This window comes from Rhea americana, unplaced genomic scaffold (assembly GCF_003343005.1).
Source record: "Rhea americana isolate MKP2758 unplaced genomic scaffold, rheAme1 scaffold_276, whole genome shotgun sequence".
NCBI lineage: Eukaryota > Metazoa > Chordata > Aves > Rheiformes > Rheidae > Rhea > Rhea americana.
The window spans coordinates 937,915-959,340 of NW_028186397.1; the positions used below are offsets into that span (position 1 = coordinate 937,915).

Here is a 21,426-nt window from a genome sequence, read left to right on the forward strand (position 1 = left end):
TTATAACCTGAATCAGGTTTTTCAAAGTGATTAAAAAGAAGAAAAATCCCCTTATTCTTTTGGTCTACTACACCCTGATAATGCAAGAGTAAGAGCATCTTTTATTTTTTTTCTTTATTTCTGCAATTAATGTCGTGCCAGTGATGATACGGCCTATAATTCAGAGGGTTTTTCTACCCTATCGAATCTTTAAATTAAAAATCTTGCTGACTTACTGTTTCCCTGGTGATTGTACATTTCTTTCACTCCTCCTCTTTGGAACGTGACTGTGATTAACTTCTGCATGCGCTCTTGCTGTGCCTTGTATCTTCGTCAAGCCGCAAGAGCAGCATCCTCATGTGCTGTATTATACAAACTTAGGAATTCTGTATATTTGTGCTGGCACACAAAGAGGAGCAGACACTGCAGATTTTAGTATGTAGTTTATATTCTCCACTTTCTGCCTCCAAGCAGAAGTGAAAGTCCTCTAGAGGAAGCAGCCATCCTCAGATACGGGTTCTGGATGTTGTGGGACAGTTTGTGCAGCAGAAGTACGCTTCCTATTGCCACGCACATCAGCTATCCCCTTAAAACTGTATAACGTCAATATAATGACAGCATGGTATGTAATGACCATTTCTGGAGTGTASTGACTCTTAGGTAGAAGTAGTGGGCGACTAGCAATTTGTCAAAATGTTCTCTCATTTTCCCCAGACACTGATCTTTTGGAAAATGCAAACATTAGCTGCTCTATAGGAGATGTGCTCTGTTGGGAGCTCTGTTTTGTCACAGTAGCAGAGTGTTGTGATACTTGTATTTCATTGACTCTGAAGCAGACTTCTGCCTGCTCTGGGCAGAGTATTTTGATACCAGTAGTGATGTTGACATCCCTTAGCCTGTACCCTTGACCACTTAGAGCTTATACATCTAAGATTTATGTAAAACATTGGATCAAAGACTCTAAGAGCAGAAAATGCATAGGTAGCTGCAGTGTGCCCGTTTCTATGCTGCCTAATCTGTCAGTTCTGTAATAAAAACAATTCTCTTTTGAGATGGCAGWTTGCTTTTTGTAGCTTTCTTGATTATGTGAAATACAATTCTATTTTTTTTAAGCAAATCTATGCGAAAAGTACTGGTAGTTCTTTTGAGTCTGTAGTTTTAGGTGAATATTCTAAGTGTAAGCCTTCTGGAAGCAGAGAGTAATAAATATGTAAAATATAGTTGAAATTGTAGTCCATTCTTCTCTAATTGGAAGAACTGAGAGAGAAACTCTTATTGATAGCTAACACCTCAAAAACAGGCTTTTAAAATTATTTGAAGATCAGGCTAAATTTTTAGGTGGCATAAATAAATGCAACTACAGGGAGTTCAGTGTGGGTCTGTAGGATCTAAATAGTGAAATGATTTTTGTATTGTGTGATGTTGTGATCACTATGATAATGACTATAAAAKTATAGAATACTAAGGTGTTAACAGTTGAGCATATGCTTGTTTTGCCTTTATCCACCTGAATGGCTCTTTGCCTGTGGTTGAAAACTACTTCTTACAAATTGTAGTGCTCTCCCATTTTTCAGACTCATTATATTTTTTTTCCTTTGGAATTTGAAGGTCACTTCTCAAATTTGAGTGATAATTTCTTTAAAATGCCTTTGATTTTTTTCGTTTAAAGAAAAAGCTCTTGCAAACAGCCCCTCAGAACTGCTTCCTTCCTTTGTATGTCTTGCTGTAGATACAGAACAGTATGATGTTATGTAGTAATTAAAAAACAACACCCCCCCAAACAACTTTACTTAGTCTTCTCTCCTTTCATAGTGGTTCTGTTTTCTTGTTTGTGCACATTGACTCAAAGCATCAAGTTAAAATTTTAATTCTGGAAAGTGCTGTTTTTCCAAATGCATAACAAAATGTAAAGAAAATTATTAAGGTGTTTTAATGATGAGTTTAGAGGGGCACAAACTGGATCCGTAGATACCTGATCAATACAGCCCTGTCTTTGTACACTGACAATTCCATCACTGGTGAAAAAAATGTAGAGGGAGCAAATACAGAACTGGAACCTCTTGAAAAGCACCCGAAAGGATCTGTTTGGGAAGTAGCATGAGGCAAAGTTTGGCTTCTTGTTCCTCTCTTGATGATGAAGTAAAAAGTACTTTAAGCATGTGCCTTCTGTGTAATGCAAAAAAGCTGTGAAAAGGAGTACAACAACTGTTGAATAGAACAGTAATGACACTTCTTTTTCTTAATCCTCTTGTGTTAGTGAGTTGACTGGTGTAGGGACAAAGTATTAAAGAAAAAAAAGAGTTTTGATGTTATGGTGAAAAATCAGTTCAAAGCTGATGCTGAACTGAGACTTAAAACCAGCTTCAAGTACCCAAGTAAATGTTCTCATCTCAGAGCTGCAGACTTACAGTCTTTTGGTGAGAATTTGTTAAGAACTGCTGGATTAATCAGGTATCTGGTTATGAAAACTGTATCTTAACATTATTATCTGACTTTTAGTACAGAATCGAATTTTGGAAAGTTACTTTGATTTCATTAGTATTTTAAAACAGTCTGGAGCAATGTAATGCCTGAAACATATGTTCTRTTAAAATTGTGCTCAGTTACATCTGATAACTTGGAAAAATTGATGTAAAAGGAATCTATATTGACTTTGAGGTAATATGGCTTTCAAACTAGTTGTATCTTCCTTCCAGATTACAGATAAGCGAGTATCCAGAAAACATGCCATATTGGATGTGGAGGGTAGCCAAGTTCGCATCAAACCGGTAACTTAGATCTTATTTTGATTATGCCTATAAAGCCAGGCTATAAATACTGTAATTACTTTCAGATATTCATGTGATGTTACGTTTCATCTGAAAGTAGCATTCAGTTCTCTTTTGTCTCTTTCTGTAGTCTTTTCCGTAATTGTCATGTTACTGTGTTGCTTTTGTCTTCAGATAATATCTAATAACTTTAGTTATGTAAGTAGGAGAGTTAAAGAAAAATAAAACGTTGTAGAGGTTTAAATATTACTTTGTTTGTTGTCCTGTTTACCCTTTTGAGATGGAATCTGTTCTGTACAGTGATTTTCCTCCCTCACCCTTCTTCAAAAAAAACTCAGAATTTACAACTTTTTGAATAAAGAATATATTCTGCTGTTTGCAAATAAATTCAACTGGTGTTATAGAGGGGTGTTTTAAACATAACTTGAGGTTTTTTTTCCCTTTTCTTTTTTTGTCTTTTTTGAAATGTTAGTGCAGTAACTGACTCTTCAAATCTTTATATAATTGCAGTTGATTCAAATCTTCCAGACAGACTATGCAATAATATTTATTTATGATTGTAGTTATTTTCKGTTTGTACAGATAAGTTCCTATTCAGTTCACCAGTACTGGAAATGGTGCATGGAGTTACTTGGTCACCACAGGCCTGTCCCTTCTGCTCTGAGCTGTAGTTCTCTGATTTGGTCCTCACTTTTCCTAAGACTTTGTGGTGTAAGAGTTGTATGCAAGTAGGAGTTTGCATCCTAGTTCTTTATCCCCATGCTGTTAACCCTGTAAACCTGAGCTGTGATTCTCCTCTGTTAGTTACTGGTATTCTGGTAAATTTGATCCCAGATTCCCAGACTTGGATGATGGCAAGTTATACAGATCTGGCTGAGCACTTGCTGTTACTCTGTTCAATTTCAAGGTCAAACAAGTTGCGTAATAAGACTTTTCTGTTGTGTTTAATTTCACATAATGAGGATAATTGTAGTTTTCTCAGTGACTGTGTAAAACGTACAGTAATTTTTTTGTGAATTAAGTACTTGATATATAAGAAAGTCTCTAATTATTGATATCTGAAAGCTTAGATCGGATGGTTTCTCATGCCTTTGTTTGTGGAAAATCAGTAAATTTGTTCTTTGGATGGTGGCCTACCTGTGTTAATTCATATACTTTCAGGTGTCCTCTGTGTGAGAGGTATTGGACTATGCTTGTTTACTTGTAGCATCATTCAGCCTGGAAGGGATTTGCCAGTTCATTTGGTTCAACTCCCTGCCCAGAGCAGGATGGCACTGAATTCACAGCAGGGTTCTTAGGGCTTTGTCCAGCCTGATCTTGGAAGTTTTCAAGGATGGAGATTCCACAGCCTTTCTGGTTGACTTGTCCTAGTACTTACATACCATCATGAAAGTTTTGTTCTTTTTATCTAGCCAGAACCTCCTGTTTCTATTTGCGAGTACTGTCTCTTGTTCTCCTGCCATGCTCCTCAGCAAAGAACCTACTTCTGCCGCCTTAATAACCTTGTTGTAGGTACTGGAAGATGGGTATTAGGACCTCCTCAGCCTTCTCTTCTGCAGGCTGAGTGAGCTCAGTTCTCTCAGTTGCTTCTCATACAGCGTATTCTCCAGGTCCCAGCTATCTTGGTGGCTTTCTGGCTAGGCTTGCTCAGGTTTATGAAATACAAGCCTAATTGGAGTTACAAAGTTTAGAATTTCTGTAATGTATTAAACCAACAGCTGCACAGAAGTAATGATGAAAACATCAGTTCACCTTTAGTTTAATTTTGCTCATTTTTTTTTCTTGAGGCTCAATTTAGATTTAAATACATTTTTAGGATTTATAGGTATTTAAAAATCTAGCATAGCTGTTTGAACTAGTTAGTGGCATCTAGTATATCTGTCTGGCTTTGTCTTTAACATTTCAAGGTTGCACCATTGTTGTAGCTACTACTGTGGCATAAATGCTTTGCTGTGTATGACAGAAAGGGGGAGGGAGACTTAGCCAAACATATATAAGCAATGTACGTATATATGCTGTAAAAACTATTCCAGCTGTTCTTTCTGTCTTACAGATTCATGTAAATCCATGTTTTTATCAGTCTCCTGAGAATGGCTGTCTTCTACCCCTGGAGGCACATGAATGGCACTCGCTGAAATTCGGTGATAGCTTTTCCCTGTTGGTGGACAAATACGTTTTCAAGGTCCTCTCTGCTCATCCTGTGGAGAGCACAGTAAGGTATCAATACTTGTAAGAAACAATGCTGTTTTCACTATCGACTTGTTCTAACTTTTTTTTGAGGAGTGGTAAGTCTTGAATGGAAATAAATTGATGTGTCTGCTCATCATTAAGTAATATCAAGCTCAGTTACGGTTTGAATGGTGATGCTCAGGAACCGTGAAGTGTAGGATATGTCTATAGCAAGTGGTCTTGGTTCTGGAGATGTGGTGATCAGGATTTGTTTACAGTGTCCCTCTATTTGCTTATGATTTTGAATGTTAATATATTTAGTGTAGCACTTTGTTCTTGGAAAACCTGGTAATGTTACGTGAAAACAGTAGTGCTTGATATTATTTTAACTTTGGTTACTTTTACTGATATTAGCCATATTTCTGCTCATCTAGTACTATGTTTTATTTGTGTAATCATGATAGTCTTCATTTTCTGTTATGTGAATTTCAAATGATGATATTAATTGCTTTCCTGGATGAAGGAAGAACTCGTAAGTACCCCTTCCAAAGGCAAGTGACTTGCATGGTCATCTACATGTCCATATTATATGATTCATATACTAAATAGTTCCGTAACATTTGGAGAGAAAAGAGTAATAGTGCTAGAAGTAGAAGACTTCTGCTTGTTTTAAAATTTGTCAGATGTGTTTGGTTTATATACTGATGTTCACATTTTGACCTTAACTGTTCTTGTTTTGGAAAAAAAAAAAAAAATGGTGGGGGGGGGAAGAAAAGCTTTCAGTAAAGGAAATACTGTTTTAATTTTAGGGTAAAATAGTTTGCTGTATGCTAACCTATGATAAATGTCTTAAATGCAGTGTGAAAACTACATCAAAGGTGAATGCAAGGGATTATGTCTAGTGAATCAAGTACCTTTTTTGAATTAAAAGGTCAGAGTGAGAAGAATGTCTATAATTTGTATACACATTTCTGTGCTATTTCTCATATGTGTGTCTGTATAAAAATTTATTTAGGAAGGATTAGTATTATAAAAAACTGACAAAATGGTTTCCAGTAAAGCAAATTCTAAGCTGTAATTTCAGCTCTCAAAGTTTTATCATAGCAGTGACTATCATATCTTACACCTTTAAAAASAAACAAACAAAAAACAATAACCTGCACCACAATGGGGGTCAGCAATGACTGAAAAAAGTTTTTGTTCAAAAACTGTCATGCTCTCAACTGAAGTGAGAAAGGAAGGTATGTTTATTTCTTCTTCAAGTTTATTTAGTAGCATGGTGCATTTAATTTAGAAGTGTATTAATGGCAAAAGTTCAGATGTACTTTTATGCTTGAGTAAAAACACTCAAGGATATTTATATTCGTGATATGTTTGAGTAGATAAAATTTCTTTTGCTTTTTTCAGAAAATGTCAGGAGGCTAATGCAGAAGAAACGCCAAGCGTTCATCCTATTAAAATGTTTTCTAGTCCATCTTTAATAGAACCAGAATGTTCCAGTTCTGAGGTCCAGGGAACCGCAGAACTAAGAAAAACTGAGACTGCTTGCAGACATTTGGTGAGTGCTTAATCATTTCATTAAATATTAGTATTTGTGAGTATGGGTTGAAAGTTAGGTAAAGATATTGTATTTTGTTAACCTTTCTTTTTTTGTCCCCAAGAACTARGCTCTGACAAAGTTGTTTGCTCAAAATACCGTATTTCTATTGATTTGGATTGTATTCTTTATGTATGTCTATACGTATGTTATAATTATAGTTGTTCTCTGGAATGTGTGAAAATTGCTGTTGCTACATGAATATTTGGAGCTAACAGTACTATAGATGAGTTTGGCACTACAAAACAACATGAAATTCTGATCTCTGGGGTATATCAGGAGCTACCCCCTAAGTATCTGTGAAGCCCTAGAAAAATGAATGACTGCTCTTTCACCCTGCCTAAAAGCTTCTGAAATTTCTCTTTGGAGATACTGCAGCTAGACTGCAGATGTCTTGTGCCGGCTTTAAGTAATATCTGTTTGTATTGTACTAGCAACCTGTTTTTTTTAAGTTGTACAGGTGTGATTGAGTTGTATTGCCAAGACCCATAAGAACACGAATAAATAATAAATAACCCTCCTGTTTTTCCCTGGCAGCCAGCATCCTGCCCAACCAAACAGAGTTTACAAAGCAAGTGATTTTTGTTCTATTACTCTTGCTGAGTCAAATAACCATTTTCAGGCGGTCTGATAGCTAGTATTTGGAGCCAGTGGGATTTTTCTTTAATCTTATGTTGTGTTTCCAGCAATATAGTGCAAGAAGGGATATGTGGACAGCATGATTTGACTGTAGATAATGACTAAATACAGTAAATGAAATGTGAGACTTACTGAAGCTGAGATCTTTACCACTTTTTAAATAGAAATTCAGACAGACAATATCACTCTCAGTAAATAAGCATGTACTAAAAATGAGTTTGCTTTATTTAATTTATTTTTCTAGACAAGATTTAAAGTATGGTTTCTTAACAGAGGAATTGAAAGAATACTGGCAAGACTTCTCTGCTTTTTGACAAATAGGCATTTGTTTATATTAAACTTGCTGTTTTGCTATCTCTGTATGTGTAAACTATATAGCAAGGTATTGGCAAAGCTGTTCCATTAAAGTTTTAGTCTGTAGTCTCTTACATACTTGTTCCAAAGGGCTAAGGTGTTTTCCATTGAATGAAGACTTCTATAAATGTTCTTTTTTTTTCTGAGTTAGTAGGAACAATGAAAATTTTCAGGTAACTGGCACCACCTTGAAAGTAATACAGGCTTTGTTTGAAGGACATAACTGTGTGCAAACTTGTGTTCTAGTTTTTGTTTTTTCCTCTTTTATGACTGGAAAAAGATACTAAACTGTAAATGTTGTTTCAGGTGCCATCTCCGGATGATCGTGAATGCAAACAATTAAAATGTATTCAAAGAAAGAGAGTGCTACCATCTTGGATGCTGAAAGGAGACCTCATGGTTCAGAGGCTTTCTGACCCTGTAGTGAAAGAAGGTAGATGTGCAGTGCAGTACAGTTGCATACTAATATACATTAATCTGCTTTGATTTTTTTTTTAATTTATAAATGTGGTAGTAGAAAGTATTTATTACTTTTCTCTCCAAATTTTGGGCCTAGCAGGTGACATAGACTGAATTCTGTTGTCTCCTTTGTCATCAGTCAAATAGGCATTATACAGTTCTTTTTGATCAGTTAGTTCTTCTTCCTGTTCCCTTTTTTATACCAGCTATTACTCTTTTGGGGCTGCTGACCATCTGATGTTCTTGAGCCCTTTCTTATAAACTTTTGTGTTTTGCTTAGGATATAAATTCTAGGCAGTTTCTGTACATTTAATTCCAAGTATCATTCACATTTAAGTCACTGATGTATTGCCCCTTTTAAATTAGGTTCTCCCAGTTTCACGGGTGTTGGAGGTGTTTGTGCAGAAGTTGTGTGCATTTGTAAACTGTAACTGAGTCATATTGGATCACTATTCCAAAATTTCTTTCTAGGAGCAGTTTTTTGCAGTGTACGTGTTTCTTGCCAAAGTAAGTACTGCTGTATCAGCAGTAGCAGCAGCAGAATAGCATGCCTAGCCTATGTCAGGGACAGACAAGGTTGCCGTATTGGCACAACTCCAAGAACATTTTCTAGCATGTCCAACTTTGGTCACTGGGAGCTTGTGACTAAAGAAATGGGAGAAGGAGAGAGAGGGAGGGAGAGGAAGGTAGAAGGGGAAGGAGAAGGAGGGAGAGAGAGAGAGAGAAGGGGAGCGTGGGAAGGGAGGAGGGTGAGAGAGTGTGTTATTTTTTACCTTTCTGTCTTAATGTTGTCCTAAACCTGGGTGCTGTTACCTAGTGTGCAAGCACCTAATAGACACACAGGGTTGAGATACTTGTTTATTTAATTTCTGTGCAGAGATGGGTGCTAGATGGTAGATCCACAAAACTAGCTCGCCTTCTTCCCTGCACATTCTTTATTTATACACACTTTCAGGGAGTATTTTGTACAATTTTTTTGGTTGGTTACAATTTTTATTACATCACATATTTGCTCTGTGCTTGCGCTTTAACATTCCTGTTAATTAGCATGAGAAGCAGAGAAGAAGGCGGTAGCATCATTATCACGTCATTTCCATCTCATTACTCATTTAGGGGTGTGTAGTTTAATATGTTAATAAGCCTTAATGAATGTAAGGTTACTCTGGGTTATTCTGCCTTTTTGTCTTGTCTGCACCTCTCATTCTTCAAAGTGTCCTGGTTTCCTCGAGGTTATTTAGCTGGAGCTGATTGTGCTTTTCAATACTGTTTTACGATATCCTCTCTCCCTTGTCCTTGAGTCTTGTTAACTATTTTAGGGTTTCCACAGCATCGCTCCAACATTAAGACAGCGCTCTCTGCAGTGCTGGTCATAACTACCATCTTCCGAAGGTTTTTGTGGACCTGAGTTTCTCTGTTGTCTTTCTAAGTTATTGGTATACAGAGCGATCTGTTTGTGATCCTATCCCATTTCTTAGACAGGTTGTATGGACTTAATTCACTACCTGTAACATAGTCAGCAATTGCTCTTAATTCTGGTACGACTGACCAAGAATGTGAAAAGAAGGTTATTTTGCTCCTATTGTTCTTTAGCTCCTTCCTTGTTTGTTTCTTACTCTGTTCTAAACTCAATGCAGTACATCTCTCTTCTAATCTTTCCGCTTTCTTCTTGGCTTCCCCCCTGGCCTTATGTTAGAGCACTTATAAGACATTAGCCATAACTTTTATGTGAACCTTTCTTGTCTTCTCCAGGCAAATAGAGTTGTCTATTACTCTTTTTTTTGAAAAATCAATGTCATTTGTCACAAAATGAAGAACAGGAAAAGTAGAAGAGTAGAACAAAAAGACTGTTTAGTTTTTTCCTTTTCCTATTTCCCTTTCTACTAGAAAGGGAGCACTGCTTTGTTGTTTTGAGGCCTGACATTAAAATGTGCAAAAACTCTATGCTTCCCTCAAGTGTCTTTGTGATGTCTTTATTTTTTCAAAGGGAAGAGTTTTTGAAGCTGTATAAAACGGCAACAAATATTTTCCTTATGAATACATTTTGCAGCAGGTGGGGCCATAATAAAAATGGGACAATTGCCTTGCTTGTCTCCTATCTGTGTATCTGGAAGATACTTTAGTCTAGAGAACATGTTTCCTGAAGCAGAACAGTGTTCTCTGAATTTCCATCAGTTATTAGCTGATCGCATGGTAAAGTGTGATGTGACTGAGTAGACAAGTAGATGCACAATGATTTTGTTTTGTCATAATTTACATTTGTGTGTTTATATTGGTAGTCCTAAGCAATAGTTACAGGAAAGGTTTATATCAAAAAAAGCATCCTTGGATATTTCATTTACTTTATCAGCTGCTATTGTGTAATTGACAATTTATCAGTCATACTGATATGATCAGTCTAAAATATCCTTTACCACAAACCAATTTTTTTCCTAGAATTTCTTCTCAAGCATCCATTTCAGTCTAAAACATGCAATGGAAATGCTCATAAACAGAGTCTGGTTGAGAGGACAGGAAGTGACAAACGTGTTACTGAACGAGTATGTGAACAACTACTGCCATCTCTCACGCTTTTTGCCCAGTGTTCTGCTTAGGATCGTTTTTCACCTATTCCTATATCTTAGAAAGCTCTAGATTTCTAATGTGATCAGGATTTCACTGTAAAAGTTGCATTCCAAAAGTACCCTTTCATTTTTCTCCTAAAGGTGGTGGTATGGAAAGAGACCAAGGAAGGGAAGAAAGTAATATAAAACCATCAAAAAGAGAAATAAATGTGCAGAAGAGAAGAAGATTGACTTCTGAAGAAATTACAGAGGCTTGTAAAGATGAAGAGCAGTATCAAGAGGGCTGTCTTTCCATCACTGTCCCTTCCTCTCAGGTAATTGTTTTTGCTCAAGGCAAAACTCTGTTATTTCAAGAAATATGAATGTAGTTGGCAATGCCATAGTTTAAGGTTGGGTCTATGCTCTGTGTGTTCTGTATGTAATCTGTTGTGTTCGAGTGATTGTGTTGAAGTGCCAGCTCACTTTGCAGCAAGGATCCTGGAAGAGCTACTTGACTTCAGAGAGCTGTTGGTGGCTTTCTGTACCTCCTTCACAGGACCTAGAATTTAAACCCTGAATGTTCTACAGAACGTTGTTCTTACCTTACAGCAAGTGATGCGGAATGGCTTGATGTGTGATTTCTTTTCCTGAGAGCCTTTTTTAGGGATAGATGATGGTACAAAACTGATGTAATGTAACTCTGAATTTTGCCCAGCCTGGTAACATTCTAGTTGGTTAAGTTTCATGATTGGAAATCTACGGTATGTGGCATAGCAACTGCTATGTTTTGAAGAAAGATAGCAGGGAATGTGGCTGTGCCTATATTTAAAAATCTGACGCACAAAAATTATCTGAAGTCAAGAGCAGTCCATTGCAGTGAGTCTGGCTGGTCAATGTGTCTGTGTGTCTGCAAAGTAAAACTGCTTTATAGGCAGTTAGGTGCTTACTAGTAACGCTCTGCTAATAATGAAAAGACAAGGACCATTATCAATGATAAACAAAAGCATGTTCTAATGAGAACAAACTGTGGCTTGTATTGAATATTCTTTTTCTTAAATGAATAACCTCTAGAGGAGCTTCTAATCTCTGACAGAAAAATTGCTGTGCATATTATGTATCTGATAAAATACTTCAGTATGCAATTAATTAGTATGTTTAATGAGTTTGACAGTGAAAATTACTATTACTTTTAAAAAAATCTTATTTAAATCTTTAATTGAAGTGATCTCATAGAGARCTTACTCTCTGGCATAGTTTTGATATAGTAGTATCTTCTAATTTCAAGAGGTGTTCTGAGTGGTAAGCTCTGTTGAATAGGTACGTTAACTGCAGCACTGCTTTCTCTTTGTCAGATTATAAATGAGAGATTACATAAATCTTATTTTGCAGTTTCGAAGTATAACACCTTACTTATTTTCTTCCTATTAAATAATTTCATAAACCATTCTTAAACACAATGTAAGAAAGCGTCTTTAGAACTTCTCAGGAAAAATCATCTGTTAGTGCAAGCAAAATTAATATTCCTAGAAAGCTTAAAAGATTTAAGTTTTGATATCAAACTCAAAATAATTTTCCTGCTGTTACATATGAGCTGATTGGAAGAGTCTATTGCAGGGAAAGAAGTAAAAAGAATCTTAATTTGTCTAAGTTGCAGCCAGCTGCCAGGTGGCAGTGGGGTCTAACACATTATAAGTAGTGTGGGGATTATTGGAACTCCTGTTCATAGTTTTGCCCGAATACAATCTTTTAAAAAAATTAGTCCTGATAGTAAGATTGAGTAGACTTACTCTCATTATGTAATATAGGCAATGGAATGGATTAAAAGTATGGAGTAGAGACTAGTCACAAGAGGGAGAGGTAAATTAAGAAAAAAAATGTAATCGTTTTTCTTGCAAATGAAGGCTTATTTTCCTAAACTAAGGTTGTTTGCCAGGCCTTTTTTGTGAGTCTCAGATAATGGAGTCTTCTCTATCTCTGAGTTGACTTACTAAATATGCTGTTGTCAGGATCATTTGATATTAATGCTGAATTTGCCTTTTCTTGATCATCTTGCTGCATTTGCCCGTCTTGCTTCTTAAATATAATTGTCTCTGGTTTTGGTTAACATTTTGTTACTCCTATGTTTAAAGCAACAAAATCAAATAGGAAACCACTCACTGATTTTCAAGCTTTTCCAAATACATTGCTGTAAGATGAAGATAAGTTTATTGGAGGGGAACCTCCACGTAATAAGCTGTAGAGAGTATAGACTTTGAATTGTTCAGTAGTGTATCAAAGTAGTTCAGCCCTCAATATTTGTGTACTTCCAGATAGTGCCTTTATCTGTACAATGCACTGGTTTTGGTTGTGTTATCACATATTCTTTTTCTAAGGCATAGATGTATCTTTGATTTTAAGTGTGTATATATTCCAAAACTTACAATGCAGGATTTGTCAAAGTAAAATTTTTGCATGACAGTATTTCCTAACAAACAGTTTTATCATGCAGATAGAGTTCTGACCTAAAGCATTTAAGGTGCATGAGAGATGGGGTTAATCTCGAGGTACATAAATACTGATTCAATTATCTCCCGATATCTCAGTACTTAAAGGACTAAAACTGATTTTTTTTTTTTTTTTACGGGAATTATGTTATTCTAGAGTCTATCATATCTTCACATGTATAACCCACACTAAGGAGAAGCACTCCCGAAGAAGTTCTTAAATTATTCACTATCTGTGGTGGTGGGGTGGGAGAGGAGCCTATTCATGTTGTGAGGGAACAAAGGCAGAGAGCAGGAGCTCAAGGATAAATTTTCCATTGTTTTATGTGTGTATTTTAACTTAAATCTTTCATTTGGCAACTGTATTAGTTCAGTAGCTGATTTGTGAAAAGCAGAGATGATTTTGAAAACTGGAGAAAATGATGAGAAGTGACAGTGTGATCTTAATGCTTCTAATTCTGAAGAGTGTAAATGTTCAGGTCCTTCAAAATGTAACCTTGTTCCACAGAATACATCTACATTTCCTCTTGAGAGTACCATGAGAAACGTGGAAGGAAATGGCAGGACTGAAACAAAAAACCCTGGAAGTTCTATGGAAAAAAAAAGTAGGCAGCTGAATAGTAAAAGATCTAAAGCAACAGGTCAGATCTCCAGTAAATCAGGTAGAATTGAGGAAATGGAAAAGAAAGAACAGATTACTGGTTCTACAAGCCAGCAAGCTCACGGGGGCAGAACTTCTCCGAATTATGGTGCTGAGGAAGAGACTCATGAGCCTGATACAAATTTGGATTACAAAACTGAAATTTCTGATTCAACCGGAAGCTTTGATGCTTCAGAGCTCTCCAAACAGATCAAGCATAAGAGGACACCTTGCATGTATGGAGCAGGCTGTTACAGGTAAAGCAAAATTAAAACTTGCTTAATCTAATATATTATTAAGTAGTAATTTATTATCACATCGAAGAAGAAATGGGAAATTCATTACAATTTTTTATTTAAAAAGTCTTTTGGTAAGCAAAAGACAAATAAGAAACAAATAGCATAAAGAGAGATAGATTCCTAATTCTTTGGAAGGCAAGTTTTAGTTACAGGTGAATATGGACTAGGAGTGCATAGCTTGTGTCTGGATTAGCTTAGAGTAGGAAGCTACTAACCATAACCAAGTTGTATAACTTGCTCTATGCCAAAGTACAGTATAGTGTTAGGCATTAGGGGATGTTGAATTGATGTCGCTGTAGGTAAAAGATAATGGAGTATTTAATTATAAGCTTTTTTTCTTTGATGAGGATAAAAGTTTTAATTGTGTCTGTTTGCTTTAAGATTGAAAGAAGGAAAGATATGGCATGATTTTATGGAATGATATATAAAAAACAAAAAAACAAAACAAAACAAAAAAAAAAAAAAAACAGTGGATGTATGCATAGGTCTTACCTTGATTCTATTCCAAGAGTAGCTGGTAATCCATAAAAAGTTTTAAGCTCATTGTGAGGACCTACCTAACAAATCATAAGCTTTAGTTATTGAACTGTGCTGTGACTTTAACTTAGAATTAATCATTCCTGATGAAATTTTTAAAAAGAAAGAAATTTTGGGTGTAAGGAATACATTCTTTGTTATCAGTRTTTTGTGTGAGCATATCTGTTCTTAGATCTTCATTTTAAAGCAGAAAGCATTGCCTTTTAAGAAACAAATGCTATAAAATAACATACAATAGAAAATCTTACTCTGTGGAGAAGTTTGTAAATATGAAGCATTGAAATTACCAGTCTTACACTTCAGGAAATTCCAGAAAACTTACCCTGTCTGCAGCAAGATAAAATAACTTGGTACTCATAGCTAACGTTCAAAATTTACTTTTAATGTATAACCACTAGCCATCTTTCTGCATCTGTGGGATGGCTGCATTAGAGTAAAGCAAATCATTTCATTTACTTGTGTGTTTAGCAGAACATATACTTGACATAAACAGATGTTTGTAAGGAGCTAGTTTGTAGTGTATTTAGTATTTTGTGTGTAGCATTTTCCTCAAGCAGAAAATAGATTTAGGAGCTCCTAGGAAAAGGAGCTGCTTTGAGCGCTCTCCTGCGGTAGGTAATTGGTTTCTCTGTCATTCATTACATTTGCCTTACGAAAGGTATTGTCTAACAAGACCCACTGTAGGGATCTGCATCTCAAATGAGCACTACTTTGGTAACTGTGGTGTTTCCTTGAAGTTCTTAGGTGAGCAAAATCTCTGTATATCGCTCAGACTTTATGAATATTCTCCACTCAGAAATTTTTCTTATTTGTAAAATTTCACTTATGTGTTAACTATGTGCTCTTAGGAGTTCTATTCTTTATTTTGTAAACTCCTATAAATAAATATTTTTCTTCTGGGTGTGACTGTGGTATGTGACCAAAGTGCCTATTAAAATTGCACAGACTGAATGTTATGTCAGTCAATTTTAGTAGATTTCTCTAACAAATATCTTAAATTTAGGAACTAATTTTGTAAACCGTAGGCCAGTCTATTCACTTATGAATTTGGAAACACTACTTTTGAAAGTCTTGAGCTTGATGTCAGGCTCTCATTCCAGGGAATCTTTTTATCTTCATCCTTCAGCATCAGATTTTGCTTATGCGCTGGCCTGAAGACTTTCAAAGATTTTAAAAAAAATTATCTTATCAGGAGACAGAGTGCTCGGTGTACGGTACCTCTGGCTGTGTTTGTTGCCCAGGGACTTACTCTTTGAATGCTGTCTTTTCCACTTTTCTTTTTGTCTGTTACTTGCCTTTCCCAAGTTGGAAGAATAGAAAATAAAAAGAAGAAATAAAACCCAACCTCTTTTTCTAAGATTAAATGAAGACATGTGATAGACTTGAACTGTCATCGCTAAAGCTGAAATTCACGTTTTTGGTCCAAAACTTTATTCTTTTGTTAGTCTGATGTATTATAGAGCTTTACTGAATAGGTGTATGAGTGTGCTGAGCCTTTATATATGTGTGTGTATAGTTCTAAATATTTCATTCAGAAAAGACCAGGAGATGAAGCCTGCCACATATGTAAGTAGGTCCAAGGGACACAGTGTCTTTGGCAGGTAGTTCACTGAGTATATCTGTAACTTACTTTTTGAATTCCTCGAGTGAAAGAGAGTAGACAAGTTGAATTAAAAGTATTAATAACAAATTTTTGATCTTTTTTGAGGTCTAAAGGAGGCCTGGGTGAACAGTAGAAGTTACTGTAACTCTTGAGTAATTGTTTTGACTTAGTGTTTTGCAGTGCAGCTACAACAGGTATAAATTAAAGCCATAATTACCCAGTGTGACGGCAAGGTGGGCAAGAGAGGGTCGAGGCTAATAAGGGGTTTAACAAGGTAGATTTAATAAAGGATGTACACCACAAACAGCCCGGGAACAGCAAGGAGGATTGCCAAAGGGAGGCTGCTGGAGGCACGGTCGGACACAGGGGTCGGGCGCCCAGGCAGGACTCGACTAGTCGTTCGTAAGGGCACCTTRAATCTACTGGAACTGTTTCCTTTTCTCAGCTGTGCTAACCTTGAGCAGCCGCTGCCCAGATGTTGTTGACAAAAGAGAACGTGCATGCCCAGCCCTGGTGGGAACATGGTCGGCGTGTGGCTTCACGTGCTGGGCCTGCCACCGCATACCCCGCCAGCCACTGACTCCTCGCCAGATCTTCCACAGGTGTTCTCCCTGCACCCAGTAATTTTAGGTTGTCCTCCTTCTTGTTCGAGGCAAGCGCTTTATTTTTGTGATCTGTGCAGATGTGTTGGAGATGATGTGCTCTGGAAAGCAGTGCGGTAATCCACTGAATTTGTGGATGTCTTTTTGCACACCGTTTGTTGAAAGATCTCACATTCCTTGCTTTTAAATATCGTGTGGAGAGTGTCTCTAACAAGAATCCCATGGAAAAGTGTAGATTTTCTTTTGGTAACAGCATGTTCACTCTGGCATAATTTTGAAGTACGTTTTGCTCTCTCACATGAACTTCTGAAACTACAACAGATTTTGTCTTTGTTCTATTTAACGTTGCTAGAAAGATTTCATAAAGCTAACTGTTCCCATAGTCCTGTTGTGAGAGCTGCCTTGTTCTCTGTCACGTGCATACAAATCGATCAACTAGAAACAGTTAAAAGGTTCCTTTAGTGATGCACATATTTATTTTCACTGCTTTCTCATCTTGGTTTTGACATCATCAATGTTGTAGAGCAAAAAGCTGGATGTACCAGTAACGTGCCAATGTGTCACTGCCGTTGGCACGACTCAACTGCATTCAGAGCTGTTATGTGGCGTGGGTGCAACTTCATATAGTCGTTGTTCAGATTGGAATTGGATATTGCAAATAACAAAATGCCATGGTAGCTGAGGTAAACTTGATAACAGAATCAATGTGGTATCCAGTAAACGGCTACATTTGAAACAACGTGCCAGTATTTGAAGATCTACCGAAGCAGTCACACAGCATGTTTGATGTCTGAAACTTAAAACCGAAGACTAACAGGAAAATTGCTGTTCTATTTTCTTTTTTGTAACATGCTAAAACAGCAAACTTTTCTTTTGTCTACCCTGAAATTAGGTCTCAGGTTTTGCGTTAAAGGTTACTTTTTATGTAACTACAGAAAAAGAAGCTTAGTTCCTTTCTTATCTCCACTTCTCATATATAAATGGAGTTGTCTGCTCTTACCATGTATTTTTTTCACAGGAAGAATCCTGTTCACTTTCAGCAGTTCAGTCACCCTAATGATGATGATTATCATGAGACAGACATCACAACGCAGCGTAACAGCGACGACCGGCCTGAATGTCCTTACGGAACTGCTTGTTATAGGTAAAAAGCACCGTGCGAAATGGCTGTTTGTATTTATGTGATAAGAYTGTTTTCCTGTGAAGTTAAAAAGTAAGAATGGAGTAAAGGGTAATTCTTGATGCTAAATCTTCAGTGTAGCGTATCCTTGTGGTCCTTTTTTATATCTCATTGCTTTCTGAGATTTACTGTGGATAAGTTGTTGCCTTTAAAACACTAAAGCCTCGCAAAATGTTTGTGAGTAAGTACAGCTAGCATATTGAAAGCTTGACTTCTGGAAGCTATTCAGAGACATCAAGGTTGACCCTTTTTCATTCAACAAAATGAAGTAGACTGTTCTCTTTTATATAAATCATAAGTAGTTATTTTTATATAAACTTTATTTTTAAAAGTATATAAAATTTACTTTAAAATTTATATAAAGTTACTTGTTCATAAACTATAGTTATTGTTATATGTTCTTGATTAATCATGCTTAGTTTCAAGTTTTATTAAATATGTGTTGAGGTTTTGTACAAAAGGGCTATATTTTAATCAGTATTTGGATTAGAATAACATACAACATACAGGTAAGATTTAAAAAAAAAGATTAGCATTAAAATCCAGTTTACAATTGACAGCAGTACACTTTCATGTATCAAGTTTCAAGCACTGTCAGTTTTCTGAATAAAGCTGTCTTACTCCATTCTGTTGCTCCGTGTCTAGATTTTTAGACTTTTATGTAGTGGAGCTTAATGGCGGATGTGTAGCTGACACAATGGACAGAAGCACGTATTTTGAGAAAGTAGCATTTCTGTATTGAGCATATTGATACTGACAGCTACTCTTAATACAGATTGCATCTGAGCAGAAACATTTTTTTCCTATCTCTCTTTGAGTTAGGTGACTCTAAACAGCATTCTCAAATGAAAGGTGATACAATGAGAATAGATGACTTGTCTTTTTCTAAAAAAGAAAAAAAAAACATATATAGCCAATTCAAAAAATGTTTCTCTTTAGCAAATTAGCTATAAACATCTTCAGGATGAGAAGTCTATGCTTATACCAGTGATGAAGTTCCCAGCATACTTTTCGGGAGTATAGTGGATAATTAATCCCAAAACAAAACTGTCCCTCTTTCCAGAAGACAATTTTTGTGCAGTATAAATTGATCATTTTGTTTAATCTGTGTTTAATTTCTTTGGGGCTGAGGGAAAGGAGGCATCCATGAAGCAAAGATACTTCTTTAACTGTAATAATATGCAATTTGAAGAGTCTTCATAGCCTCTTTGTTACCTTTATTTGTTGGCTAATATTTGAAGTAAATGTAACAAACAATAAATAATTTGAACACTATGTCTTGAATTAGGATCAAGTAGTATGTTGACAGTAATAGTAAAGCACTGAAACGGAATTTTTTTGTTGCTGTTCCGTGTGTGTTCCTCTTGTGGGGTAAAAAGTAGGGACTGCTCAGAACATTCATCTTTCAGGTCTAACCTGAAAGGACAGATACAACCAGCGTTTGAATTAGACTAAAGATCAGATCCATTAAAAGGCTAACCTCTAAATTTGCACCTAGCCTTCCCCAGTGGATTTGGAAYGATATTTTGCTAAGCTCCCTGAAGTGTGTGTGGAAAGGCTTAGAATAGCTTTTGGAAGGATATGCTGAGCTTCTGTTTATAACTGCAGCTACAAGTGTTTTGTCAAGTAGTACCTGGTAAGTGTCAGTAATAGCTGCATGGTAGTTCAGTCCAGTTTCCATGTTTTGCTATTGCGATTCAGCAATGCAAAATACTAACTAAAATGTTCATACAGATCATTAACACTACTGTTAAGACATGGACTGTGTTATACTGAAATGACTCAGTTTACACCACCAGTGTTTGTCTCTAGTCTGTAATAAACTTGCTTGGAGTTCTCACTGATGCAGCGAAGATCAGACAGCAACAATTAGTCAGCCAATACTTACTGGTTATTGAACTATTTTACCTGCAAGGAGTGGTCATTTCCAGGTCTGTAGAGCACTGTAATCTTAGTTCCTATGGCCACAGCACGAAGTCCTTATGGGGAGCATGTTTCTGTTCACATAAAGAATGACAGTTCTACCTGTGTATGTATTAGACTGAACTGGACTGTGACAGTTGACAGGTTAAAGAAAGCACTTTTCAAATTCTTCTAAACAGAGGTTTGAAAAATTTGTGTATGAATTTGTACGCTTTGGTGTATGAATTGAAATATAAACTAAGAGCTCATTTTTAACTTCTCGCTTTCTTTTGTCTAAAGTGCAGTCTTCTAAGCTCACAGCTAAATTGCCAAGAATTTAATACTTGGTTGCAGATGACAACTTCATTATCTGTGGTGAGCAGAGAATTCTGGAAACAAAATTTCCTCCTGTAACCTATGTAGCTTTTTATTTCTAAAAATACTATGAGATCTGATTCTTTACTCTGTGCTTTTTGGCAGTCCAATTTTGTTCTAGAATTCGTAAGTCTCAGTCAAATATCTTACAGCTGCTGAAATTTGCTGCACCACAGAATGTAATATTTGAATTACTTCAGTAATAGGTAGTCCCAAAAGCAAGATATTTTGTTTGATTTTTTTTCTTCTATCTGCTACGTCTRGAATGACCATACTTTCTGAGCAATAGACGTCTTTTCTTACTTGTAAGAAACTGCACTCCACCTTAGTCAAGCACAGTGAGAACGTGTTGCTGTGAAGTATCTGCTTGACTTAAAGTTTTAATGCCTCTATAGTCTTTGCTACTGGATATGTCAAATAACATACTGTTTTCTGCTCAGCCTTGTGTGGGCGCTTACACTGATTCTAATACCAAAACACAAGTAATTTTATAGTGCTGTGCAATTTTTAACTTCGAGAACATGTTGTGGGATTTTGAAGATAAAGAATGCATTGCACATCATAGTTTAGGGAGCGAAACCTGATGCTTCATTGCCTGTTGCTTTTGGCATCTGGACGAGCAGAGAAGTCTTCCTTTGTTCTTGCTTTGTATGTATCTGGAAAAGAATGGAAGAATTCAGGTTTGTGGAACATATTTAGGATGTATCTTACAGATACAGATAACTTAATATGAATCCAATACATGTACTTACTTGATTGYCCCATTCAGCTAATCTGCAGAGTAAGATTGACCTCCATCTGTTTCCATTGTTAAAATTACTTCCCTAGTTAAAAAGTCTTCTACCCAAGAATGAGTATATAGATGACTCAGCTGTACTGAAAATGCTTCATAGACAGAAATGTGTCAATTGGTTGGTTGTTAGCTTCCAATATCAGTTATCTAGTCACTTTGAAAGAGATCTGTGAGTAGCAGACACCTCTATTTTATCACCACGTTTATTTGCAACTCCTTGTTCAAATAAGACTTTTTCTTTAAGCAAGTATTCTAAGTTTGGATGTTTATTTTTCAGCAACTTTTTTTTTTTAAGTTAAGTACTAAATCAAGCAGTTAAAATAGCTGTTGAGAAAGCTGAAATAATATAATGATTATTTCTGTAAAATAATAAAAGAAGTTCTGGGTTTATTTAGTTTAGAACACAGTGGCCAATCATGCTTTTATTGCTTTCTTCTTTGCAGGAAGAATCCACAACACAAGTTAGAATACAAGCACAGTATACCTCCAGGTAAACTAAGTTGTTCA

The 21,426-nt window shown here is 36.2% G+C and overlaps 1 protein-coding gene across 4 annotated transcripts in view; it reads left to right on the forward strand.

Moving 5' to 3' along the window:
- The window catches only part of APLF (aprataxin and PNKP like factor), a 35,830-nt gene that overhangs the window by 2,245 nt on the left and 12,159 nt on the right, over positions 1-21,426 (forward strand). For all 4 annotated transcript variants that reach the window (XM_085308461.1, XM_085308460.1, XM_085308458.1 and 1 more), the window contains exons 2-9: positions 2,676-2,747; positions 4,801-4,964; positions 6,324-6,474; positions 7,813-7,939; positions 10,668-10,840; positions 13,497-13,885; positions 17,688-17,813; positions 21,363-21,409. In XM_085308461.1, the coding sequence (XP_085164587.1) occupies positions 6,376-6,474; positions 7,813-7,939; positions 10,668-10,840; positions 13,497-13,885; positions 17,688-17,813; positions 21,363-21,409 (961 nt within the window). In that variant the 5' untranslated portion in view covers positions 2,676-2,747; positions 4,801-4,964; positions 6,324-6,375. The remainder of the gene's footprint in view (positions 1-2,675; positions 2,748-4,800; positions 4,965-6,323; positions 6,475-7,812; positions 7,940-10,667; positions 10,841-13,496; positions 13,886-17,687; positions 17,814-21,362; positions 21,410-21,426) is intronic.